The sequence below is a fragment of the Xiphophorus couchianus genome, chromosome 21 (genome assembly GCF_001444195.1).
Source record: "Xiphophorus couchianus chromosome 21, X_couchianus-1.0, whole genome shotgun sequence".
Lineage (NCBI taxonomy): Eukaryota > Metazoa > Chordata > Actinopteri > Cyprinodontiformes > Poeciliidae > Xiphophorus > Xiphophorus couchianus.
The window spans coordinates 5195656-5223551 of NC_040248.1; the positions used below are offsets into that span (position 1 = coordinate 5195656).

General features: G+C 39.0%; 1 protein-coding gene across 3 annotated transcripts; it reads left to right on the forward strand.

Annotated features, from left to right (window-relative positions):
- The first annotated feature begins 231 nt into the window (after positions 1-231).
- On the forward strand, positions 232-27669 carry tnk2a (tyrosine kinase, non-receptor, 2a). 3 transcript variants are annotated; one of them, XR_003593940.1, is made up of 23 exons: positions 232-442; positions 1885-1979; positions 5885-6322; positions 9110-9272; positions 9404-9474; positions 10369-10563; positions 10635-10784; positions 11692-11787; positions 11866-12047; positions 12155-12281; positions 12758-12904; positions 13399-13493; positions 14275-14469; positions 15319-15410; positions 15492-15536; positions 15609-15850; positions 19618-19821; positions 19990-20606; positions 20794-20932; positions 22020-22115; positions 25778-25905; positions 26794-27122; positions 27156-27669. XR_003593940.1 is itself a non-coding variant. In XM_028005600.1 (22 exons), exons 3-22 carry the CDS (start codon positions 6224-6226, stop codon positions 26804-26806), a joined length of 3096 nt encoding a protein of 1031 aa, XP_027861401.1. In that variant the 5' UTR covers positions 232-442; positions 1885-1979; positions 5885-6223; the 3' UTR covers positions 26807-27669. The 3 variants fall into 3 exon arrangements, 2 of the variants coding, with proteins under 2 accessions (XP_027861401.1, XP_027861402.1); XM_028005600.1 differs by having other exon boundaries at positions 26794-27669; XM_028005601.1 differs by lacking the exon at positions 5885-6322 and having other exon boundaries at positions 26794-27669.
- Positions 27670-27896: the final 227 nt, after the last annotated feature.

Here is a 27896-nt window from a genome sequence, read left to right on the forward strand (position 1 = left end):
TTTGTAATTATGCCATTTTGGGTAATTCAGGTGATCAATCAAATTTTTTAAAATGTAAACCTGTTATTATTGAACAAACTCAGTTTCCCTGCATACTTTTCCCGCTTCATGTAAACTCTTTCAACATAAAGTTGCCACTCACAATATGGCGGACTCTGTGACGCATCGCCTAAGCGGGGGGTCACGAGCTGTCCGAACCCTAACAGCGCCGTAACGTCTTGACGTTCCTTTCTTACGCAACGTGACGCTCAAATCACGGCGGACCGTTAAGGAATACCGGGAGGCAGAGAACAGACGGAGCTAAAGCCCGAATTTAACCGAATCAAAGTAAACCCGCTCCGGCTTCCCGCCGGGGTGCGGTGCGACCCGGAGCAGAGGAGGAGGGAGGGGGACTGACCGGTGGAGAGCCTCGGCTTCATCCCACAAGGCTCCATCCTCTCAGGTCTGTGCGCTGGGGTTTGTTTTTGCTACATGTTGCTGTGATATAAGCTGGTAATTTATAAAGTGGATGATGCCAATAAAAGCTAATAACGTAAAATGTCGCCTGAACAAACTGAACTGAAGCTGAGGAGCTGGAGCCAACTGAACGTGACGGAATGGTAATCAGCTTAAGACTGACCGAGGATCAGTTGAAGTCTCCTCTGTTTACAAGTTTGTGACAGATACAAGTTATGCTACTTTAACTAAACAGTAATCTGTTTCTTTAAAATTGGAAAACCAATCTGTCATTAAGCAGCACTTCTTGTTATAAACCATAAACAACATATTAATTGATATTAATAAGTCTGAGGTCTGTTTTCTAATAAGACCAAACTGGTACAGATTTTACCGAACACCTGAACACATCATTCAGCTCATAGTAAGAATTAAGACACCTTACTGTGGACCGGATCATTTAGTCACCATCTGTCCATCCATCCGTTTGCTTGTCCATCCATCCTTCTGTATTTGAGCATTCATCCATCCACTATATATCCATTCATTCATTCTTCTGTCCATCCATTTACTCATTGCTTTGACTGATCCATCCATCCGTCTATCCACCAATCCATTGGTGTATCCATCCATCATCCATCCATTGGTTTGTCCATCCAACCATCTATCCATCAGTTGGTCCATCCAACCATCCATCCATCAGTTGGTCCATCCATCCATCCGTCCATCGGTTTGTCCATTCATCCATCCGTCCGTCTATCCACCAATATATTGGTTTATCCATTCATCAATCCATCCACCCATCAGTTTATCCATCCATCCATCCATCCATCCATCCATCCGTTTCTCCTACAGCACAGAGGACAACTGAGGTAACAACTGTCTGACAAAAAGTAGAGGAATTATTTGGTTCTAGAGACAATCATGATTTATCGTATATATATTTTATCTACTATATGGAAGTTTAATGTATATATTTGTTCACTAATTATTCATTTGATATAAATGAAAAAAGGTGTTTTCCCATTTCAATCCTCAACATAAATCCACCTAACAGTGAGGAGCTCTTGTATATTTCTGAAGTTTTTATCGTCCACCATGGACAGTAATTTATTCAATTAACGTTAAATAAGAATTTATTAACTCTAATGAATTAGAAGATGAGATAATATACTATTATTTGATTGTTGTAAAATTAAATAAGCAACAAAAAAAAAAAGAAAATGACTTCCAGTGTCCAGGTACTGAAGGCGTTGCTGCATTATGAAACTGTATTTTGGAGGTTTTCTCCTCTGCTATATTGAATAAAATAAGAATTTATTCTTGTCTTGACTCTGTAATGGAGCTCTTTTGGTGTTGCTACAGCTCAGAGTTATTGTGTTGCTCCATAGAAGCAAATTGAACGTTGAGATTTTGCAATATCTGAAATTTGTTGCTTCTTTCTTGCAGATGTGGCACCCCTCCACCCATGGCTTTCTTCAGGTGACGTCGGGTTAATTAAGTCACTCCTGACTGCAGCTTATCACCAAAAAGACTCCTGCAGGGTAAGATCAGCGATCTAAAACCAAATAATATTTCTAATACACATATTTTTATATTATTAACAGAATTTAATCTGGTGTGTTGAATTATACCTGTTTTATCCCCCTGGTGGAGAAACTGAACATTACAGGCGGCAAGTGTGTCAAATATAGATTTTATTGTTGTGGTTTTCATGGAAAAAGCCTTACTTTGGATGGTATATAATTTATTGATTTAAAGAAAAGCTGGTAAAATATTGTACTATTGCACGTATTCAAGTATTTTAAGTAGTGTTGTATAAAGTACTGAAATCTCAGAGTCAAGTAAAAGTATAGGTACCTCTCCAAAATATGACTTTGGTAAAAGTCGAAGTCACTGACTGAAATGTTACTTGAGTTAAAGTCTTAAAGTATCTGAAACTTCTTGTACTTAAGTATGGAAATTACTGTAAAAATGGATGTACTCAAGTAATGTAATGAAAAGTACAAGTAAAAAGTAAAACAAAGCAAATGCAGTTTGAATGACATTTTTTATATTTTGGTAAACTTGTCAAATACACTTAAAATAATGTACCCAACCAAGTGCAGGCAAAATTAAACCTGCTAATAGATATACCTGCAGGCATCATTTAGTTAAGAAAATTAGGTGCTTTACCTATACAACAAGGTTAACTTAACCTGCTTTACAACTGAACCAGCTTCTTAGTAAACCCTCCAGGACAGAAAATACAAAGTTTTTGTAAGCCTTAAGTTTTCCCTTCAAGTAAGGTCAGTGCTGAAAATGAGAAAAATAAATAGTACAGAAAATGCGGCCAACATGAAGAAAAAAAGCTGTTACAATTACTCTACTTCACAAACTATAGGTGCACACAACTGGTCATTATGCAAAAGAAAAAAAGAATTGGGAGGGAAATGCAGCTTATTTGGCATCTGAAGAGGGAGACCTTTTTTGTAAACCTGGTTTTGAACTTGCGTGCCTTTCCTATATTCGTTAAATTGAGTCTAAATTGCTATCGCTATGGCTTCTGTCCCCCCTTGAACAGAGGAGTCTAGGTAGCCTGCTACAGTCAACATTAGGCCTAAGCTAAATACACCACGTGTGGAACTGAAACAATGCCAAACAAAGTTCATTTATGGTCAACGTTTCACAATACAGTAGTGTCTAGTGACCAAGCTATAGTTACTGAAACAGGAGGATTATAACCATTTCATAAGACGTTACCTCGATGTGTTTCTTCAAGTTGGACGGGGAGTTTTTGTAAGATAGAATTTCCACATCTTCGTGCAGGAATAACATACACTGCATGCGGTACGACGAATCTTTAACACCCACGAAAGAGTATATTGTGTTTAAATAAGGCCATGGGCTCTCATCACCAGCTGGTGGTTCAGCTGGAGCCGTGTCCGACGTAGTTGCAGTCGTTGTGGTCTCCGTCTCCTCCTCCATGTGGCTGCGGCTGATTGCGAGACTTGCTTTGTGTTTAATGGGAGAAGCGAAACAGGTGTATCCTATTGGTGGTGATGAACAAGCCCAGGCAAGTAGGCTACCGACTTTGTTCGGTAGCCTACTTGCTACTTGCTAATCAGTAGGTGGGGTCAAAACACTTTGTTTCTCTCTCTCGCTTTTTTGTAACGAGTAACTAAACCACACATTGAAAATGCATCGGAGTAAAAGTACACAATTAAGTTCGGAAATATAGTGAAGTAAAAGTGAAAGTCATCAAAAATTTTCATACTCGAGGAAAGTATGAAGTACTCCAAAATATACTTAAGTAAAGTAGTGAAGTGTTTTTACTTTGTTATTATACAACACTAATTTTAAGGGTTAAAATAGAAATTTTAAGGGTATTTTTAGGGTAATTTGTAAAATACTGTATAAGGCAAAACAAAAATATATTTAAACCAGAATTGTACATTTATGCCTTTATATATTTTGCCAATCAAATAATCTAACAATGTTCTAATAAAAAATATAAAGTAAGACAACTTTTAAAAACCTGATAGACTTTGCAGTTATATGAGGAATTTAAGAGGAGAAAAATGACAAAAAGGCCACTGCGATGGGCTTTGTTTGGTATTAAAATGATAAAACATGAAGGGAAACATGTGAAAATGTGAATTATAGGTCCCAAATCTTATTATTGACTCATACTGCAAATTTTTTATTATTTTTTTACCCCTCCAGGAGGTTTTTTTTGTGGGCTCTAGTGTCCCTTAAATGACAGTGGGCTGACAGGAAATGGGGAAAGACATGCGGCAAATATCGTCGGGTCCGGGAGTCGAACCCACAACGGCCGCGTCGAGGACTCAAGGCCTCCAAATATGGGTCGCGCTAACCACTACGCCACCACACTGCAAATTTATGGGAGTATTTTGCTTCCTTGTGAGTTTCACTCTCTGAAATGAGTTAAAAAAAACAAATTTCTTATTTTTTGAGCTGTACCTGTATCAGGTGTTGCCATTAGAGCATCTTGGTGTGTTTTTACTTCCTCTCCTCATTTTTAAACCGTCTGAATCTGAATCTGAATCTGAATCTGAAGCATCTTCACGCTGATTCCAGGCCAGCTGCAGCTAAATTTAGCTCTGTTATATTTAGAGCTCTGCCCTCCATAAAACACGACTCACATTTTGAGCTCATTCCTTTCAGACGAGCAAACATCGATATGGACGGATTTGATGCACCGTTTAGCCTTGTTGCTATTGGCAACAGCCCACTTTAACATCCACTCCACATTTTATTTATTTATTTTTTGCTTTAATCTTCAGCAGAATCTTGCAGGATACAGTAGCACATTCACTGTCCCACTGTTGACATTAGGGGTGTTCAAAGTGCGGTGCAGGGGCCATTCAGCACCCTCAGAGTGATTTCTTTTGGGGCCCCTTGGATCACAATTCATAAATCTGTTTCACCAACCCGGGTAGTTGATGCTAATTCACTTTTGAAACATTAGGCATCTAAAAAAAAAGATGCAGACAAATGAAAAAGCACAAAATTTACATTTTTTATTAACCAATTTTTTTATTTTTATTTTTTTCGGTTAAATTTGGTATTAAATTGTCACATCCAAAGACATGTAAATTCTATTAATCACTTTCAGGGTATTTTAATGCAAATTAATGCAACATTGACCAACATATCTGATGTGTACTGATGTTTTTGATAATTTTTGTTCTCAAATCAGTGACTGTATTTTTGTGACATTTTGTTTTTGTGATGTAAAGCTCTTTGAACTGCCTTGTTGCTGAAATGTGCTACAAAAATAAACTTGATTGATTGATTAATAACTGGCAAACATAGGTGAACAGTTTTACAATAAAATAAGGTGGCAGAAACTGGTATTTTACTGGGAAGATATCAGTTGGTAGCACTGTTGCCCTGCAAAAGAAAGTCTTGATGAATTAAAAAGAGCTCAATAATTTCAATTTTTTCTGATTTATTGTTTTTCTCTCTACCAGAAACTGGATAATAAAAGTCTTAAATCTGGTGCTTTTACTCTCAACTAGTTCTTTATTTTGAAGAAAAGTTTTGTTTACAGAAACTTCATAATTAATTTTATTTCTTGTTTCAGTTATTTATTTATTTTGCATATTTAAAATGTCTTCCAGTTAATTGTTAATTAGAATTTAAAGTTTATTGATCTTTGAGAACGTGTCCTTGCATTATTATGCCATTATTACCAATATATATCACTTGAAAATGGTCTCAAAAACATCAATATAATCGTTTATCACGATAACTTCTGGATCATTTATCCAGTTCTGGGTTCAAACCTCAGCCAGGGGTTTTTCAAAATGGAGTTTTCTCTGATTAAATCAGTGGAAATCCTCAATTCATCCATCAGAGCGGCTGCTCTTTTGTGCATCGTCTTTCTAATGCATGCTGGGAACCGTCTCCGCATCTCTCTCCATCCTCTCTCTGATGAGAGCAGCTGAATTATTTAGCACCATCAGACGGCGGAGATCGGCTGCTGAGCCAGGAGCAGATGGACAGGAGGAAACGCCGGAGAGAGAGAGGAAGAGAGAGGGAGAAAGGGGAAGCGTGGAGGTGTCCGATGCCGCAGGCAGCCGTGAGTCAGCAGGGAGCGAAAAGAGCAGCAGGAGGGAGGATCCAGAGATCGCTTTAGGTGATACAACCAGAGGAGTGTGTGTGTGTGTCGCATCGGTTGAACGCAAGGAGGTCACGGAGATGAGAGGAGATTAGCGCGTTGGACTAAAAGCAGAGCTTCCTTTGAATAGCACAAGAACAGGAGGAGAGGAGCGGCTCCAGCATGGGGGAGAGCTACATGTACCAGCGACTCCCCTACGCCCGAGCGGAGGGGGAGGGCGAGGACGAGGAGGAGAGGAGCAGAAGAATCGGGGGACAAATGGTAAAAAGAAAGTCTGACGCTGTGGGTGGATCTGCAGCATTTCTCTCATTACATCATTTATGCGTTAATGTAGCCAGAATGTTTTTGTTTCTCCTGATTACAGCTGAATTACGGGAGATAAATTCATGCTTCGCAGTGCAAACCTGTTAATATCTTTTAAACTTTCCAGACCTCAAGATTTTATTTTTATATTTTGTCATAGAACAACATAACTGGAAAGTTTGATACATTTAAATACCAAAGAATCCAAAATGAGGTTTTCAATTGTTAAGGGTAAAAAAGTTTACCAAAGCAGTTAAGAGTTTGTGGTAACTAGTAAGGCTGTTGCAATAAGCAATTAATCACATGATATACTATAATTTTTCTCTCTTTTTCTACCAAAAACTGGATGACGAAAGTCTTCAGTTTGGTGTTTTGGTCTCAACAAGTCCTTTATTTTGAAGGACAATTTTGTTTACAGAGACTCCATAATTAATTTTATTTGTTTATATACAGTTAGGGCCAGAAATATTTGGACAGTAACACAATTTTCGCGAGTTGGGCTCTGCATGCCACCGCATTGGATTTGAAATGAAACCTCTACAATAGCATTCAAGTGCAGATTGTAACGTTTAATTTAAAGGGTTGAACAAAAATATCTGATAGAAAATGTATGAATTGTACACATTTCTTTACAAACACTCCACATTTTAGGAGCTCAAAAGTAATTGGACAAATAAACAGAACCCAAACAAAATAGTTTTATTTCAATATTTTGTTGCGAATCCTTTGGAGGCAATCACTGCCTTAAGTCTGGAACCCATGGACATCACCAAACGCTGGGTTTCCTCCTTCTTAATGCTTTGCCAGGCCTTTACAGCCGCAGCCTTCAGGTCTTGCTTGTTTGTGGGTCTTTCCGTCCGAAGTCTGGATTTGAGCAAGTGAAATGCATGCTCAATTGGGTTAAGATCTGGTGATTGACTTGGCCATTGCAGAATGTTCCACTTTTTTGCACTCATGAACTCCTGGGTAGCTTTGGCTGTATGCTTGGGGTCATTGTCCATCTGTACTGTGAAGCGCCGTCCGATCAACTTTGCAGCATTTGGCTGAATCTGGGCTGAAAGTATATCCCGGTACACTTCAGAATTCATCCGGCTACTCTTGTCTGCTGTTATGTCATCAATAAACACAAGTGACCCAGTGCCATTGAAAGCCATGCATGCCCATGCCATCACGTTGCCTCCACCATGTTTTACAGAGGATGTGGTGTGCTTTGGATCATGTGCCGTTCCCTTTCTTCTCCAAACTTTTTTCTTCCCATCATTCTGGTACAGGTTGATCTTTGTCTCATCTGTCCATAGAATACTTTTCCAGAACTGGGCTGGCTTCTTGAGGTGTTTTTCGGCAAATTTAACTCTGGCCTATCTATTTTTGGAATTGATGAATGGTTTGCATCTAGATGTGAACCCTTTGTATTTACTTTCATGGAGTCTTCTCTTTACTGTTGACTTAGAGACAGATACACCTACTTCCCTGAGAGTGTTCTGGACTTCAGTTGATGTTGTGAACGGGTTCTTCTTCACCAAAGAAAGTATGCGGCGATCATCCACCACGGTTGTCTTCCGTGGACGCCCAGGCCTTTTTGAGTTCCCAAGCTCACCAGTGAATTCCTTTTTTCTCAGAATGTACCCGACTGTTGATTTTGCTACTCCAAGCATGTCTGCTATCTCTCTGATGGATTTTTTCTTTTTTTTCAGCCTCAGGATGTTCTGCTTCACCTCAATTGAGAGTTCCTTTGACCGCATGTTGTCTGGTCATAGCAACAGCTTCCAAATGCAAAACCACACACCTGGAATCAACCCCAGACCTTTTAACTACTTAATTGATTACAGGTTAACGAGGGAGACACCTTCTGAGTTAATTACAGCCCTTAGAGTCCATTGTCCAATTACTTTTGGTCCCTTGAAAAAGAGGAGGCTATGCATTACAGAGCTATGATTCCTAAACCCTTTCTCCAATTTGGATGTGGAAACTCTCATATTGCAGCTGGGAGTGTGCACTTTCAGCCCATATTATATATATAATTGTATTTCCGAACATGTTTTTGTAAACAGCTAAAATAACAAAACTTGTGTCACTGTCCAAATATTTCTGGCCCTAACTGTATTTGGGATTCCTAATTGAACTTTCTGAACCATTTGAAAAAAGGTTTGTAGCAGTTTATATTTGTATATGTTTGACCAAGCTTATGAAGCTACTGGTGGATTTAAATGAGCTTTATTCGTGCAAATTTATCAAATAAATTTGTAATTTATGTTTGTGTTTAAAGAAAAGCAACATTTTAAGTCAATTCGGTTTAATATCTGAGGCTTCCTCAGATATTAAGTTCTTTACTAGTAATTGTCCAATCAACGAGACTCATTCCTAATCATCAACATCATAAATTAAACTCTTAAAATGTAAGTACTTTGTATGTAATGAATACATTTTTAAGCTAAACTATTAAAATAAATAAAGTTTTTGATGATATTGTAATTTTTTAGAAGCTCTTTTATCAGGGTGAGTTGTTCAAAGTTGGATTCCATTTCAGATGTTTTTCCTTCGTATTTAATAATTAATAGGAATATATTCTGGAAATCAATGCAGTAATTGTAAACTAAATTAAAACATTTCCCAAGCAAGCTATTATAAATACACAGAGTGTATTTAACATTAAACCTGATGACAGATCTGTTCAGACATGTAGGTTACGGCTAAATGGCATCCAGTACAGCCAGTGTGTTAAACAGATAAAATGTGTGTGTGCAGATGCAGAGTGAAGAGGGCACAGAGTGGCTGCTGGAGCTGCTGACTGACGTGCAGCTGCAGCAGTACTTCCTGCGGATCCGGGATGAACTCAACGTCACGCGACTTTCCCACTTCGACTACGTCAAGAATGAAGATCTGGAGAAGATCGGCATGGGGCGGCCCGGTGAGAGCCACTGATTGGATTTTTTTATGCCTTTACGTGTGTGACGTCCTGAATGGTCATCAAATAATCCTCAGTTGTAAATACAGTCGATGGTGTTTGTTGTTATTATTTGCTTTGTTTTGTTGGATCAGGTCAGAGGCGGCTTTGGGAGGCGGTCAAGAGAAGAAAAGCCCTTTATAAACGCAAGTCCTGGATGAGCAAGGTGCATTAAATACAACTCTGACTAATGAGAAGACCTAGCAATACACTAATGCTTGGGGGGAAAGCATATATATCCTAATAAACATTTAAAATTAGCTATATTAAGTGCTGGTTAAAAGTTTTTGATGCATTGTGTATAATCTTGAGCAGTTTTCTCCAGATTTATGACAGTAAATTTATAAAACAAGGAGTCTAAAATATGAATGTGACAATCAAGCAAAACGTCTCATCAGGGTAACTCAATGAAATGTACATACATACATACATACATACATACATACATACATACATACATACATACATACATACATACATACATACATACATACATACATAAATAACAACATTAAATGATAGTTATTTGTCCTTTACCATTAATTAATAATAGTTATTAGTCAGTTACTATTACTGCGTTAATCAGTTACCATTACTAAGTGATAGTCAATAGTGAGTTACCATCACTTAATGATTATTAATAGTAAATTACCATTAGTTAATAGGAGTTAATAGTGAGTTACCATTACTTATCAGTCAGTTACCATAACTAAGTGATAGTTCATAGTCAGTTAATATTAATAGGTAACAGCTATTTTAGTTATTACTTAGAGACAAGTAGTCAGTAACTATTACTGTATAATAGTTAATAGTAAGTTAGCATTACTTAGTGATATTTATTACTCAGTTAATATTAAGAGGTGATAGCTATTTGTTAGTTATTACTAAGTGGTAGTTAAGTCTGTTTCTATTATATATTAACAGTTAATATTCAGTTGCCGTCACTTATTGAAGTTGTTGATTACCCAGACATGGTAAGTGATTGATCAGTTTGCCTTCTGTTTGTCATAGTTAATAACCAGTAAGCCGTAAATGGTTGTTATTGATCGATTATCTACAGGTGTTTCCAGTGAAGCGGTCAGACGCCGACCCCCAGCAGGGTGCATTGTCGGTCCCACCTGCAGCCAGCAGCGAGCCTGGAGACTTGCTCACCTGCCTCATCAAAGAGTCGGAGATGCAACTGTTTGAGCGACTCGGAGACGGCACATTTGGAGTCGTGCGGCGAGGAGAGTGGACCGCACCAAACGGCAGAGTGGTGAGACAAACGTTTCTCTCCAGGGTATTTACACAGTTTTAGAAAATGACTGCAGCTTTTGGTTTCCTCAGCTGTCCGTGGCAGTGAAGTGTCTGAAGGCCGGCGTGCTGGACTCAGACGGTTTGGATGACTTCATCAGAGAGGTGAACGCCATGCACTCACTGAGCCACCAGAACCTCATCAGTCTCTATGGAGTCGTCCTAACGCAGCCCATGAAGATGGTAATTCCTGAGCGTTTTTTCTCTTTTTCAGCTCACATTAGGAGTCTTATTCAAAAACTGTTTGGAATAGCTATTCTCAGGATTACCTCAGGCTGTCCAACAGGAGCTCATGGGTCGTTATCTAATTTCATTCATAGCACTTTATTATGTGTTCATAAATGTGGCGCCTTGAAAAAGTTTCCATTACCTAATAGCCTTTCCAGATTTAATTTAATGTATTTCATTGGTATTTTCTGTAATAGACCAACACAAAGTATTATTGGAAAGAAAATGGCACTCTTTCTCTTCTTTTAACAAAAACTTGGATAATTTATTTTTGTATTCTATGGTTCTCCACAAAATAATGAGACCCAAAACTCAACAACAAAAACCACAACACAAAAACAAAAGCCACAGCACAACAAGAACCAAAGCTCAACAACACAAACTGCAACACAACAATGAAAGCCACAACACAACAATAAATGTTACGACGCAACAAAAGCTATGAAGCAACTGCCAAAACCACGACACAATGAGACCTAAAACTCAACAAAAAAATCACAATGCAAAAACAAAAGCTATTTTACCCCAAAACAGAAGTTGATCTAAGATATTTTCCATACCTTTTGATGTGGCTATTGCATTTTGATGGCCCCTCTGGGCCACTGTAGTTTTCAGCCCTTCTGAGTCGATACTTTTTAGAACCACCATTCCCTGTTCTCACCAGTGCAGGTATTCGATTTATTGTATGCCTCTACCAGCTTTGCACCAGTCCAACCTATGCTCAAGTTGAGTTGGACTGACTAGAGTGTCTGCAAACATCAATGTTCAATTGATTCTAAAATGGATTTAGGCGCTGATTTGCACCGTGATAAGAATGTATGAATACTTTGACTTCGTCCTGATCATGTTTCGTTGGCTCTAGGTGACTGAGTTGGCGCCTCTGGGATCCCTGCTGGATCGCCTCAGAAAGCGTCAGGGTCACATCCTCATCTTGATTCTGTGTAACTACGCCGTACAGGTCAGTTTCTGTTTTTTAAAGGTACAGACTCTTTTTATATAAGACCTTCAATGTCTGTCATTGTGTGTATTTGTACAGGTGGCAAGTGGAATGGCTTACCTGGAGCAGAGGCGATTCCTCCACAGAGACCTGGCCGCCCGCAACGTCCTGCTGTCCACCAACGAAACGGTGAAGATTGGAGACTTTGGCCTGATGAGAGCGCTACCTACTCACACTGATCAATACATCATGGAGGAAGGCCACAAAATCCCTTTTCCTTGGTGAGAAAAGCAGGCCACTCCTCATTTTCTTTATTGAGATTCTACAAAGATGTAGAGCTGGCACAAAGATGTGCCAGCTCTACATCTTTGTTTCTGTTTCTGTCCAGGTGTGCTCCAGAGTCTCTGAAGTGTCGCACTTTCTCTCACGCGTCTGATACCTGGATGTTTGGAGTCACCCTGTGGGAGATGTTCAGCCATGGACAGGAGCCGTGGCTCGGGCTCAATGGGAGCCAGGTACGTCTATTCACTCTACACAATAAAACCTTAAAGGAGACATTTTGTACTTGGGTCTCAACTGCTTCTAAAAACAGATTAGGTAAACCTGCCAGCCGTCTTTTGGCAATAAGTTCATGTATTTTGGTGTCTGGAAAATTAGCCATTTCAAAACCTTCTGAATTAAGTCACATTCAATGGGAACTGTGCCATTACCTAATTATTTGCAGCCATTTTCATGTGACTGTATAAACATTTAGTTGGGGGTTGTTCAGCAGATTATTTGGATTTGAAGTGACAGAGGCCCTAAAACTGCTCAATCTGAAAGGCAGGACTGAACAGACTGTTATCTAGGAATGATTTTGTGCATAAAACATAATGAACATGTTTTGTTTAGGCTTACCATAACCTGTTCCACAATGCATAAAAGGTCCCCTTTAAGAGGAAAATTAATGGATTTGTTTTGGTGTTTCTGAGAAATTAATTCCCATCTGCAGATCCTCCACAAGGTTGATGTTGAGGCTGAGAGGCTGTGTAAACCTGACGACTGTCCTCAAGACATCTACAACGTCATGCTGCAGTGCTGGAGCCCCAAACCTGACGACCGACCCACCTTCATCGCTCTCAGAGACTTTCTGTTCGAGGTCACTCAGCTTCACCTCGTTTATCTCATGTATACATAGAATAATGGGTTTAAAAGCAGAGGTGCACCAATCAGACATTTTTATGGATGATTTTAGATCATCTGACTTGTTGGTACCAATTTTAGCCCATTCTGAACCAAAGATGACACGAACATAGATTGTTTTCTTCTTTGTGAAGTGAGAAGGTTTTTGTTAAAAAAAATTAGATTTTTCAATAAAAAAAAGATAATTCAAAATTAAGTAGCAGTTGTGTGAAACTGTCAAAATTATTGAAAGGAAAAATGTCTACATTTTGATTCACTTTGATCACTTCAGTGATGATAAAAACAGCTAACATGCTTCTTCTTTCAGTATTAACTTCCATTCTGAAGAGTGTTACAGCAGTAACACAATGCATTTGATGTTGAAACACTGTAAGTGTGATATTTTTCACAAGAGGATCTGTTAAGGCTGCGTCTAAAAGTGCCTCTACTTCTGTGTTTGTGTTTGATCAGACGTTGCCTACAGACATGAGGGCCCTCCAGGACTTCGAGGAAGAAGAAAAACTCCAAATTCAAATGAATGACGTCATTACGATCATTGAGGGAAGGTCAGTGTGGCTCACCAGCAGAAGTAGTTTGAGATGGCTGAAACTTTTACATCCTTAAAACGTCTTAAATTTGTGTATCTTAACATCAAGGTATTAAAAAGTCTTACATTATTATTATTTTTTTTTAAAAAGATAGCTTTTGCTTAAATATCTTAATTGTAAGTCTTAAATGTTGTAGTGGCATTACTGTTTAATCTTGTGTATTTTATATAGTCTTTTTTTCTCACAGGGCGCTTGAGTTGCTTCTTCATTGTGCTCTGTGATTTGAGGCAGTTCAGGCTACTGCTGGCTAGCAGCCAATTTTCCCCTGCTAACTAGCCAAATTATATTGATAGCTATATTAGCAGGAACCATTGGTTCTGGTTCCTGCAGTGGGGAATAAGCTATCAAGCTAAAAGGTGAGCTAGTTAGCTAGCAACCTTGCTTTTTTGTGTCTATCATTGTTTAAATGCAAATTTATCACCAGTTGGCTGGATGATGTTCTTAAAAAGTCTTTGTTACAATGCTGCATTGATTCTGTGCAAAAAGACTGGCATTTTGGGGATTAACACTGTTTCTTTTGTACATTTCTGATGTAATGCAGTCTTAAAGACTTTTTAAATGGTCTTAAAAAGTCTTACATTTTAGGAAAACCCTGTTTTATGTGCTGTTTTAATTACATTGATCTGAAAAGAAGAAACCAAACTCATACTGGCCTTCAACTCTTCTGATGGGTCAAAAGTTTTCAAAGGAAATAAAAGCAGAAATTAGTTTTTCACCTTCCTTGTCGCCGTGTCTTCAGGGCGGAGCATTACTGGTGGCGCGGGCAGAACCGGCGGACACTGCGTGTCGGTCAGTTTCCTCGGCATGTCGTGACCTCCGTGGCCGGCTTGTCCGCCCAGGACATCAGCCGGCCGCTGAAACACTCCTTCATCCACACCGGACACGGAGACACGGACCCTCACAGGAGCTGGGGACACGCAGACCGCATTGACAGGTGAACACCAGCTAAACTGACTGATTATTAACTGATTATTTTCAATGTAAGTGTAGCATTTAGGAGTTTAAATGAAACATTTTTCTAGCTAGCTAGCTAATGAGCCATATGCCAAAGCTGCTGCCAAGACCCACAAAAAGACCCCAGAATTTCACAGTTTTGGTCCCTGCATTTTTTTTTGTATATCTTTGTCATGTAGCAGCTCTTAAATTTTATTCATACTGGTCTTAAAAAGTCTTAATTTGAGTTGGTGAAACCTGCATAAACCCTATTCTTGAATATCTTACCAAACCATCTGGTTTTTCGAGGAGAGTTGAGATCCAATAGGTTAAGTAGCTCTACAGTAAAACATGGTTTGCAAATTTCAACAGGTGCACTTCAAAAAGTTGGATGTTAACCTTCTTTATCAACTCCAAAACAAGTTTTGAAGTGTTTTGGGGATTGTTATACGTTGAAACACAACAGAAAAAGTGGAGATGATGTAGCTGAATTAATGTATGTAGTTGTATGTATAATTTTGACCCTTCCTCCAGAGGGTCAAAATTAAGGAAATAAAGGAAAAATGGAGGAAATATACAATAAATTCAGACTTTTGGACTACATTAAAGTGAGATTCACAGCTGTGATGAGCTTATAGAAACTTCTGATCAGAACTGTTTTTATAGTGCAGTTACCACAGCTCTTCACTGGAGGGCAGCAGAGCCCACTGCTGTTTCAGAAGTTGATGTTAAGGCATTTAAGTCTAGATTGGGTCTCACAGCAGAAGATTGTGTATCATATATACTTAGACATTTGATTTAATTTTGTCCTGCAGCTTTTATAATCTGGACTAAATTTGTTCTTCCTCAGTTTGTATTTGGGGAACCCGATGGACCCTCCAGATATCTTGGGATTTGATTCTGGAACTGCAAGACCAACCAAACTACCCAACCGTGCAAAGAGTAACTTGTTTTTATTTGATTTGACTGTGATGATGTTAGATCTAAAACTTCTGGTAAAGTCTCGCAAACTGTATTTAACAGAGAAGCCTCCTCCTCGTCCACCAAAGCCGGCAGTTCTGCTCAAAAGTAAGTTTTCCTCTTTTGCAACCCAAGATCCCACATTTCCAGCTTGACCGTGGTGTTTCCGTGTGCTCCCAGAGCCGCTGTACGACTCCGTGATGGACGACTACGATGAAGAGGACGACTTCAGCACATCGTCTGGGCTGAAGAAGCTGGGCGCGTCTCTCGGTCTGAAGCTGCGGCCTTGGGAGGGCAGCAGCGGCGGCGTGCGATCGGCCAAAAGCGAGGTGTCGCTCATCGACTTCACGGACGACAGCTTCAGCTCGACTACGCCCTCGCCGCTCACAGAGACGCACCAACCGGATGAAGACACTTTGAAGGTAGATTCTGATTGGGTCAGATTGAACAAGCAATCTTCTTGTGTGACTTTTTCACCACAGTCTGAACATCCAATTACAATATTTTCACCCAAACAAAAATCCGATCTACTATTTCCATATGCCTGAGTGAAGTTTGTCGCCCTACCTTCTTCAAATCGAACAAAATTGGTGTCAAACATTTGTGCTACGTTTGTGCAGCAAGATTTTTTGTTTGTGCCACTATCATTTTAAGGATATTAATAAAAGGTTTCCATAAGTCATCAGAGATGATGACCTTTCATCATCTCATCATGTTTACCAGGTCATCTCAAACTAAAACTTTGAGATGACCTGGTAAAAACTTTGTTAAAGGCTTAATAGAGGAGCCATGTTGTGATGACTTCCTGAAGGAAGAGTTTCAGAAAGAGCAGGAAAGACACAGAGGGGCCAAATTTAAAGTGTTAAATTACAAAGTAAAATTTATTAAGTCATATTTGATATGTATACAGCATTTTTTTAACTGCTTAAGTTAACAGTTACTTTATGGTACTGTAAACAGTTTTTACCCGATGGTAATCATGACACTAAATTCAAAGGCATAAGAACTTCTGCTCTTGACACCACTTTGTTATAAATGTAAATTCTGTTGCGACACCTCCAGGCACTGCAACCATCTTCTGATGTCTATTTATTTCTCATTTTGTACTATTCATTTCTTTATCGTTGTATATTATGTATATACACATAACCTGCATCTTAACTCGAGTCAAGCAAATCTCAATCTCGTTGTAATCTGTTGATGACAATGACAAATAAATCTTATCTTATCTTATCTAAAATGGCACTATCTGTCTGGAAATACATAATACTGGCTCTTTAAAATCAATCCATAAACTGGTCCATGTATTATTATTTCCAACAATTCACATGCGATTCGCTTTGGGGACGTAACCCCTTCACACAAAAGTCTCATTGCTGTTTCATTAGTAGTATGAACGACCACAAGCATACTACTCGTTCTTTAGTTGAACGAGCATCAAGTAAAGCCATGGTGGCCTCCAAACCATGACAACACAAACTTGTAATTACAGCTACCTCTCTTAATTTTTCTATTTTCTGTGCTTTTGTTCTGCCAAATCTTCACGAAGCAAGTTCAGATGTTTTTATTTGTTTGCATTCTTGTTGTGCAGAAGGCTGTAAAACATAAATTCTCAGAGGAGCCGCATACAGACTGTGCCAAGTCACGGAAAATCTGGCTTTGTTTGCTCGATCTTTCAGTTACCATCCTTTCAGACAAAGTTTGTGTTTTCTGTTTGGATACATCCATTTAGTTTCAGGCCTGAAGATACTTCTGCATCACAACAGATGATTAGACATCCACAAAGAGGGATGCATTTTAGCTGAATGATTTGAAGAGGATACACAGCTTTGGAAGATTTATTTTATTTTATTTTTTTAGCAGTACTGATATCTTCTGTAAGATGATGACAAAACAGTGGTTTGAATTTCTAAAATCCACAAACACGTGAGACTCCCTGTGAAAAAACGCTTGTAGCCGCTTATATTAATAGTTTCAAACACCAAATACAGCTTAATGTACGTTAATACACGCCGTGAAAACCCCGATTTGATGCGGTTAATAGCAGCAGAAGCTAACAGCCACAGTGTTCTTTATTTCCATTCTTTGGGGTTCAGCCAATCAGCGCCAAGTAGAATGAATGGCGTCTGATTGGCTGCTTTGTAAATTCCAACCAATAGTATGTCAGGTATCATTGCGTCTAGGAATTTCAGCTTCTGAAGATTCGTTTTCTTTATAATGCTATATATATACTGTATATTCATATATATATATAAAGACTGAGAACAAACATAAGCGATAGAGGGTTAGAGATAAAGTAGAGGTCATGGATTTGATGGGAAAATGTTTATTGCTTTTAGAGACTTGAGACTTTCATCCAGCCTGAGAAAATACATGAAGCTTGACATGAAGTTGTAAAAATGACTCGGGAGCGTCTGCTTTTTTTTTTTTTTTTTACCCCTCCAGGGGGTCTTTTGTCCCTTATATTACAGTAGACTGACAGGAAATGGGGAAGGAGGAAGACATGCGGCAAGTATCGTCGGGTCCGGGAGTCGAACCCGCGACGGCCGCGTCGAGGACTCAAGGCCTCCAAATACGGGTCGCGCTAACCGCTACGCTACCACGGCACGCCCCGGGAGCATCTGCTTTTTGTTTTTGCAATAGTTAACATGAGCATTAGCTCTGTCTGCCATATCAGCTACGTTGCCTTTGCTCTACAACTCGCTGTGGTCAAATGTCAGGTTTTAATTAACTCCCAAAGCTCATTGTCCGCACTGTGGGTCATGGAACTGAATTTGTGAAAAGCAATGTTCTACGCCTCATTGAGCTGAGGTTGGAAGTTAAGATGATTTGTTTATCCATTAGCGGCAAACCTAAATCCCCCAGTGGAGCCAAGCTAGCAATTAGTGGAGAGGCTCCTATCTAATCTGAAGGCTTTAGCCTCTGACCTTTCAACTTAACTCATTCCCACTGTGAAAGCAAGGTAACACCAGTTACCCACAGTGGGCCTAAAGACGCATTAGAGACCTTCCACAACCAAGAACACTAATAAAATCACAGCTGAAGGCTCAAACAAGCAGTGATCATCATCAGTTTCACTGTTCTCCAAACAGGTGGGATGACCTTTAGCTTGGAGACGTGATTCATAACTTTTCCTCTTGGATGCACTGAGGCGGGTGCAGCGTAATGATGATTGGTGCTCATCGATCGACTGCGTACCCCTCATGCTTCAGATATCGACAGAAATTCAAGCCTGGAGCTTCAGTCTGCTGTTAGAGATCTGGACTAAAGAACATGGTGAAAATGTGAAGCAAGCTTAAAGTTGGAGATCAGAATCAGAATGGAAAAAAATCAAACCAAAAATGCATTTTTTTCTTAAATTAAAAAAAAAGAAAATCTTGGAGCTGGTATTTGATATTTCACCCTACTCTTGCCCAGTGACTGTAGCAATAATAAAAGTCTGAACAAACAATCCACATCCATCACACATCAAGCAGAGGAATACATGACTATTCATCTGCATTGTTTACAATGAAATTATAATTATATATAAACAATTTCATTGTTTATAATTTCATATAAACAATTAAATTAAACAATTGTACTTAAATAATAAATGATTCACCTGCAATAGCCTGAATGCTAACTCACTGCTAACATGCCCTTGCTAGCTAGCTAGCTAGCTAACCAATGATAGACACAAAAAGCTAGCAAGAAATGTACAATCTTCTTCCAGCCAACTGTCGTTAATTTGCAGTTACCGATGATAGACACCAAAATGTATTTAGTTATCTAGTAATATTGGACACAAAAGTTAGCTTCTCTGTCCTGTGATAAGTGCAAATTGTTCGCCAGCTGGCTGGATGAAATTTGTACATTCTTCTGGCGATACAGGTCTTAATTTCCTTTCATAACAGTCTTAAAAAGGTCGGAAGACGTCTCACATTTGTGTTGGCGAAACCTGCAGAAATCCTGTTTTAATCAATGCAGGCACAGGTGTGTTTGCCCAGCTTTGCTGTCTCTAGCAACCTTTCTGTTGCTGGTATTTGGCTCCCTTTGTGTTTTTACCAATGCCTTTTCTTTGCATATCAGAAGTTAGCATCTTATTGTAAACTAAGACTGTTTCAGATGAGGTCATCACATGTTGATTTGTGTCATTTTCTCTTTCTCTGACTCTTGACTGTTTTAATTATCCCGTTTCCCCCCTCAGGACACGCCGTCCATCCTGGACTGGCCTCTGCCCCAGCCAGCCTATGACGAGGTCACTGCAGACTTTGACGACCAATCAGAGGATCAGGAGGTGCGCTCCATCAACAAGGGGCCGCCTGAAGAAACCCTGGGCCCCCCTGTGTCCAGTATGGCGGGAAGGAGCGAGTCGCAGTCTGCCGACCTCTTCCAGGAGCTGCAGAGAGAGGTAGATCTGCAACCACTGGAAACTCCTTGATCAACAGTAGATTATTGAACACACGGCTAAACCAGAAGATCAGTTAATTGCATGATAAATTTAAATAAGATTGATAATTTCCATCTGCATGATTATTTTTCTACACTGCCCCTTCTTCTTGCTTTTGTCTACTTACAGGTGATGGTCAAGCTCCAGGTTCCCATGGCAACCGGTCGTTCACTCCCCTCCTCCCCCACCCCGATGCCTCTGGCTCCGTTCGGCGCCCACAGACAAATCTACCTTCCTCCGCCCTCCCCCTCCTCCTCTTCCACCTCCATCACTTCCTGCTTCGAGGACCTGCCCGTGCTGCCCCCCCGAAACCCCGTGCCCCCCTTACGCCCCTCCAAACAGAGCTACGCCACCCGCGGCGCCCAGCAGGGGGCGCGCTCCAGCTCCATCTCCCTGGGAGACGAGGACAACGCTCCGCCTCAGATCCCACCCAGAGACCACGCTTTCTCCCAGCCGGGCTCCCGCTCCTCCTCCCCGCTCCCGCTGGCGCCGGCTCTGTCCTCCACGCTCGTGGTGCTGCCACCGCCGCCGCTCTTGGTGTCACCGCGGCGGGCGGTGGGGCTCCTCGGCCCCCTGCTGTCCTCCAGCTCCTCCTCCACCTCCAGGCCGGCGGCCTCATCTTACTCCTCCACCGCGTTGCTGGAGCCGCTCGCCTTCAGAGAGGGGCGGGGCCTGTCCACCATGATGGACAGCCCTCAGAGCTCCGCCCCCAACCCGCTGCCGGAGAGACCAGCCTTCCTGGAGCGGTTCGTTCAAACTCACCTGATCAGAGTTCATTTCATCCATCCATCCATCTATCCATCCATCCATCCATCCATCCATCCATCCATCCATCCATCCATCCATCCATCCATCCATCCATCCATCCCTCCGTCCAGTTGTCATCTGACTCATTATTATTCTGAGCTCCTGGTTTTTGTTTTTTCTGACCAGATACGGCGCGGCCAACATGGCGGCAGTCAAACCCATGATGCAGCAGCAACCGGGCGAAGCGAAACCAAACTCCTCCTACAACAACAACAACGGCGGGACCGCAGCTCCCAGCATGCAACAGGAGCAGAGCATCACACAGGTGAGCTCACATTCTCCTCTCTCTTGAAATGTGTGACGATCCCACAAATGCCAACGTTTGCTGCAGGCGAGGAAATCTGAAATCAGTAATTTTACAGCATGACCTCGTTTATTAAAGTTACAAACATTTGTCAACCGAGTTTTAATTATCAAAACTCTATGTTCACAAAGCAGCAGATGTGACCTGATTTCTGCAGAACATTTTAGCCTTAAAGCAGAAAATCATTAATCATCACTTCCCGTGATTGGAGGGAAACCTCAAAGTGCTGTGGGCTCATTTAAAATAGGTTGCAGCTTAATTCATTGTACCAATTAATAATTATCAATAACACTGAAATGATTACTGATGTTTTCCCTTCTTTGTATTAGCAATGTTTGTTGAATATTTATATAGCAAATCTATTTATTCTAAATACTTTTTGGCACCTGGCCTATAAAAGGGAAAAGTGTTCATGTTCACTGCAAAAACACAAAGTATTTTCGGTTCAGTTTCTGGTGCAAATATCTTGGAATACTTGAATTAAGACAAAACTGACCTAAGTGTCTTTTCAACATGATATATGAGCTTATTTTAAGTTAATAAATCCTTCATATTGATGAAAAAATACTAGTTTCACTGGCAGATTATTTCAACTATAACAAAACACTTTTTTCTATGTTATAAGTAACTTATTTGGCAATGGAACTAGTACTTGAAGTATTTTTCATTTAGTTTTTAGTAAAAATATTTTAGTTCACTTGAAATAAGAGAAGACTAACTTAGAAGTAACTTTTTAGCAAGAAATATTAGCTTGTAAATAAGTAAGTAAATAATTCATGAAAAAGTTTAAGTTCCAGTGGAAGATTCTTTCACTTATAACAAGACATTTGATAGAGATTATCAGTGTAACTTTTTCATCTATATTAAGGAATTATTTATTTAAAACAAGCTCTTATATCTTGAAAAGTTATTTGTAAGTTAGTTTTATCTTATTTCAAGTCTACTAAAATATTTGCACTAGAAATCAGAATTAATCTTGGTAAGATTTTGTGTTTTTGCAGTGTTTCGCAACTTCTGTGTCACTTCCTGTCACTGATGCTGTTTGCAGGTCCAAGGAGCCGTTCATGGCGTTACGACGGAGGAATGTAAAGCTGCTCTGCAGAGCCACAACTGGAGCGTTCCTCAGGCTGTTAATTTCTTAAAGGTACATTTATTCATCTGCTTTCTGTTTTTGTTTTGCATAAAAAGGGAACAAAAGTCTTTTCTCCCAAAGAAACTGTCCCTCCAGTTTTTCGCAGTTTGCGGGAATTAATGCAAAACCAACCAATTCCTGCATTTCTTTTTCATAGAAATGCATTATTTTGTGTTTATTGCTAATTTTTGTTGGTGGAAAAACACTGGACTGACACTAACTCCCACCTGCAGGTGGCAATATTTCTTACTTCCTCCACACTGCTGCCTCATCTTTACTTGATGCCAAGTTACAGTCCGTGATCGATATGGTCAGTAACTAAAGGTGACATTTTTTCCCATCAAAATTTGTGATTTTGATGGGAAAAAATTACAAAAACTATTGTGAAATCCTGGAAAGACTGAAATAATAAAAAATGAATATTTTTTTTTATTATTTCAACTGGAGTGGCAAATATTGCCATGACAAGATGCAGCCAGATAGACTGCTATTAAAGAGTGCTGAAATATTAGGTTAAAGCTCTTTATTGTTCATATTTTTAACTCCCAAATATTTTTGTTTCTCAGCTGAAAGAGTTTTTATGTTATAAAACACAAACATCTGCACACTATAAAGGTATAAATGTTAGCATACTGCACTGATAAAGAAGATTAACAACAAAGTCTAGTTGTTATTATTCTGTTAAACTTCACACAGCGTCTGCCTGAATATTGAGGCTCGGTTAGCGTTGACACCTCTCCGCTCCTCCTTCCTGCAGCTCCTTGGGGACTGTCTGCCACGTTAGGTGTCATCCCAAACTAGTTCCCTTTAAGTGGCTCATAAATCAGAAATGCTGCTGATGTTCCTCCGAACTGTTCCAGCAGCTCATTTTAAAACATGAAACCAAAACAAGTTGGAGATCTTCCTCTCTCAATGAAATACTTGAAAAACTCATCATGACATAAGCATTTCATTCATATCAGTCAATATTGATAATCCTCAATTAGTGTTTTGCTTTAAATATCTTATACTACCAAACTGGTGGTCTGACCTTTCACGTTTTATTCACAGTTTTCACTCAATCGTGTTTTTTAAATTTTAAATCAGTTATGAAGAAGAACTATACACAGCTGCTGCTGCACCAGTTGCTCAGCAGGTTGTTGCTAGGTAATCAAAGCTAGGAGGGAACTGTTCCCACTTGTTAGATTCAGATTAACTGTTCCTACATGTTAAATTGAGAGGAACTGTTCCCACTTGTTAGATTCAGATTAACTGTTCCTACATGTTAAATTGAGAGGAACTGTTCCCACTTGTTAGATTCAGATTAACTGTTCCTACATGTTAAATTGAGAGGAAATGTTCCCACTTGTTAGATTCAGATTAACTGTTCCTACATGTTAAATTGAGAGGATATGTTCCCACTTGTTAGATTCAGATTAACTGTTCCCACTTGTTAAATTGAGAGGAACTGTTCCCACTTGTTAGATTCAGATTAACTGTTCCCACTTGTTAAATTGAGAGGAACTGTTCCCACTTGTTAAATTCAGAGGAACTGTTCCTACTTGTTAATTTCAGATGAACTGTTCCTACATGTTAAATTGAGAGGAACTGTTCCCACTTGTTAGATTCAGATTAACTGTTCCCACTTGTTAGATTCAGATTAACTGTTCCCACTTGTTAAATTCAGATGAACTGTTCCTACTTGTTAATTTCAGATTAACTGTTCCCACTTGTTAAATTCAGATTAACTGTTCCCACTTGTTAAATTCAGATGAACTGTTCCTACTTGTTAAATTCAGATTAACTGTTCCCACTTGTTAAATTCAGATTAACTGTTCCCACTTGTTAAATTGAGAGGAACTGTTCCCACTTGTTAAATTCAGATTAACTGTTCCCACTTGTTAGATTCAGATTAACTGTTCCCACTTGTTAAATTCAGATTAACTGTTCCCACTTGTTAATTTCAGATTAACTGTTCCCACTTGTTAAATTCAGATTAACTGTTCCCACTTGTTAAATTCAGATTAACTGTTCCCACTTGTTAGATTCAGATTAACTGTTCCCGCTTGTTAAATTCAGATTAACTGTTCCCACTTGTTAAATTCAGATTAACTGTTCCCACTTGTTAAATTGAGAGGAACTGTTCCTACTTGTTAATTTCAGATTAACTGTTCCCACTTGTTAAATTCAGATTAACTGTTCCTACTTGTTAAATTCAGATTAACTGTTCCCACTTGTTAATTTCAGATTAACTGTTCCCACTTGTTAAATTCAGATTAACTGTTCCCACTTGTTAGATTCAGATTAACTGTTCCCACTTGTTAAATTCAGATTAACTGTTCCCACTTGTTAAATTCAGATTAACTGTTCCCACTTGTTAAATTGAGAGGAACTGTTCCTACTTGTTAATTTCAGATTAACTGTTCCCACTTGTTAAATTCAGATTAACTGTTCCTACTTGTTAAATTCAGATTAACTGTTCCTACTTGTTAAATTCAGATTAACTGTTCCCACTTGCTAGATTCAGATTAACTGTTCCCACTTGCTAGATTCAGATTAACTGTTCCCACTTGTTAAATTCAGATTAACTGTTCCTACTTGTTAAATTCAGATTAACTGTTCCCACTTGTTAAATTCAGATTAACTGTTCCCACTTGTTAAATTGAGAGGAACTGTTCCCACTTGTTAAATTGAGAGGAACTGTTCCTACTTGTTAATTTCAGATTAACTGTTCCCACTTGTTAAATTCAGATTAACTGTTCCCACTTGTTAGATTCAGATTAACTGTTCCTACTTGTTAAATTCAGATTAACTGTTCCTACTTGTTAAATTCAGATTAACTGTTCCTACTTGTTAAATTCAGATTAACTGTTCCCACTTGTTAGATTCAGATTAACTGTTCCCACTTGTTAGATTCAGATTAACTGTTCCCACTTGTTAAATTCAGATGAACTGTTCCTACTTGTTAGATTCAGATTAACTGTTCCCACTTGTTAAATTGAGAGGAACTGTTCCTACTTGTTAATTTCAGATGAATTGTTCCTACATGTTAAATTGAGAGGAACTGTTCCCACTTGTTAAATTGAGAGGAACTGTTCCCACTTGTTAAATTGAGAGGAACTGTTCCTACTTGTTAATTTCAGATTAACTGTTCCCACTTGTTAAATTCAGATGAACTGTTCCTACTTGTTAGATTCAGATTAACTGTTCCCACTTGTTAAATTCAGATTAACTGTTCCCACTTGTTAGATTCAGATTAACTGTTCCCACTTGTTAAATTGAGAGGAACTGTTCCTACTTGTTAATTTCAGATGACTTGTTCCTACATGTTAAATTGAGAGGAACTGTTCCCACTTGTTAAATTGAGAGGAACTGTTCCCACTTGTTAAATTGAGAGGAACTGTTCCTACTTGTTAAATTGAGAGGAACTGTTCCTACTTGTTAAATTGAGAGGAACTGTTCCTACTTGTTAATTTCAGATTAACTGTTCCCACTTGTTAAATTCAGATTAACTGTTCCCACTTGTTAAATTGAGAGGAACTGTTCCTACGTGTTAAATTGAGAGGAACTGTTCCCACTTGTTAAATTCAGATGAACTGTTCCTACTTGTTCATTTCAGAGGAACTGTTCCTACTTGTTCATTTCAGATTAACTGTTCCTACTCGTGTTAAATTCCTCCACCCTCTGCGCTGCAGGTGGAGCAGCTGTTTCGTTTGGGTTTGAGGTCGAGAACCGAGTGTGAGGAGCTGCTGCAGTGCCACCAGTGGGACCTGGAGCAGGCCAGCACCGTCATGCTGGACGCATACGGACCGCACTGCAACAGGTGATTCAAGAAAAGATGAGGAGAGAACCAATAAATACATTTCCTTCCATCATCATCACTGGGTTCTGTTCACTTAGAAGATTTTGTCACTGAAGAGAAGGGCAGAGTTCCCAAAAATTGTAGCCAAGTTAGAATAGCACAACTTCAACATATTTTTACTCAAGTGAAAGTAAAAAGTCTAAGAAATTACTCTTTAATATTTAAAAATTACATAATCAGATAAAACAAAATATAAAGGTAAGTGGAAATGTTGGTATTTTATGGATAAAAATGACAGTGTAACTACTGGTAGTTACATTTACTTCCTTAAGTAGCTTTTTATTGTATTTATTTTAAGTTTATTTTTACTACGTTGTATTTTTACTCCTTCTCGAATAAAATTCTGGATTTTCTACCGACTGAATGAAAAACAAACATGTTTTAAACAAAACTTCACCAGACACACACCTGCAGTTTTTGTTAAAGTTTCATAGTTTTATTTTGAAAGAAACTGATTTGGAAACATTTTATTTTTGGCTGATTTGGTTATTTTTCTCTTACTTATATGAGTTATTGTCATTTTGGTGTTTAGAATATCAAAATTTCCACTTAACGATATATTTTGGTCCATCTGATTATGTTATTTTTAAACATTAAATGATTGATCATTTGTTCAGTACTTGAGTAAACATTTTACTAAATACTTTTTTTTCTCTTACTTGAGTAATTTCTTGGTAGCTGCTTGGTGCTTTACTTGAGTAGAAATATGTTGAAGTAATACTACTCTTACTTGAGTATAATTGTTGTATTCTCTACCCATCTCTGCCTAATACGACTGAAATCAACATATTGATAACCTGTGAGTTCAGAAGCGATCGGGACTAAACAAAGCGCTTTGTGTGTGAACAGGAAGTTGACCTGAGGGCCAATCAGACGCTGACGGCTCCTGATCCGGTGACACCGAGGCGCCCGGACGACTTGCCGCTCCAGAAGATCACGGCCTTTAGAAGTTCCCACATTTTACCACAAAGTCCATCTAGGTGGGCTGCTGGCTATCTTCTGAAGGCTAATGGTTTCACTGGATCTTATTGATTAGGTTTACAGCACCAGCAGAAAGTATTCACACCCATTTTGGGGGTTTTTTCTACCATCTGCTATAGATTGTAATATTTTGTTCATTTTTCCAGCTGGATTTAAGCCCAGGTTTGTTCACAGAAGCCACTTCTTTGTTACCTTCGGTTTTGACCTTCTGTTCATTGTCTTGCCTTTAGTCTCAAGTGCAGACCTGTCTCTCTTACCTTAAAGTTGTGCTTTGACACAATCCAGGATACTTTATTTAGAGAAGTCCTAAATTAAGTTCAGTCTGCAGATGGACTCCAATCAAGTTGCAGAAGCATCTGAAGGAGGATCAATGGAAATCAGATTCACTACAGCTCAATGTTCAGTGTCACAGCAACCAGTTTGGATGCTTTAGTAGCTATTATGTTTAAATTACTGCAGCCTGATTGGACAAAATAACAAGATGGTGATAATATTGGTAAAATGTGAAATTATGATGATCATATTTAACAAATCCTTATTTTCAGCGCTCTCTTGGACACTGCATCAGGAAACAATATGTGAACTCATGATGTAGTATATTGACCAAGAAAATGTCACGTTTTAAGCAAATCCTTTACAGTAATGATGATATTTTTCTTACTTAAATGTGTTTGTTTTGCACAAATGTGACAATGACTTTACTTTGTCATAAAAGCTGTAGTATGTAACTTTAATAAAATATGTCTTTTACATATTTGTTAAAACTGGTTGTCAACATAACAACCAATCAGAGCCAGGAGGAGGGATTTACCGCTGTCAATCAACTACTAAATGTGCTAATGGCGAAGAAACAACTTACAGTTACAGAAAAACTGTTTATCTGCTATCAGTGACTATGCTAACTAGCCTGAGGGTGATTGGCAGCGCTAAGACCCGCCTCCTTTCTCTGATTGGTTGTGTCTAGTTAGCAC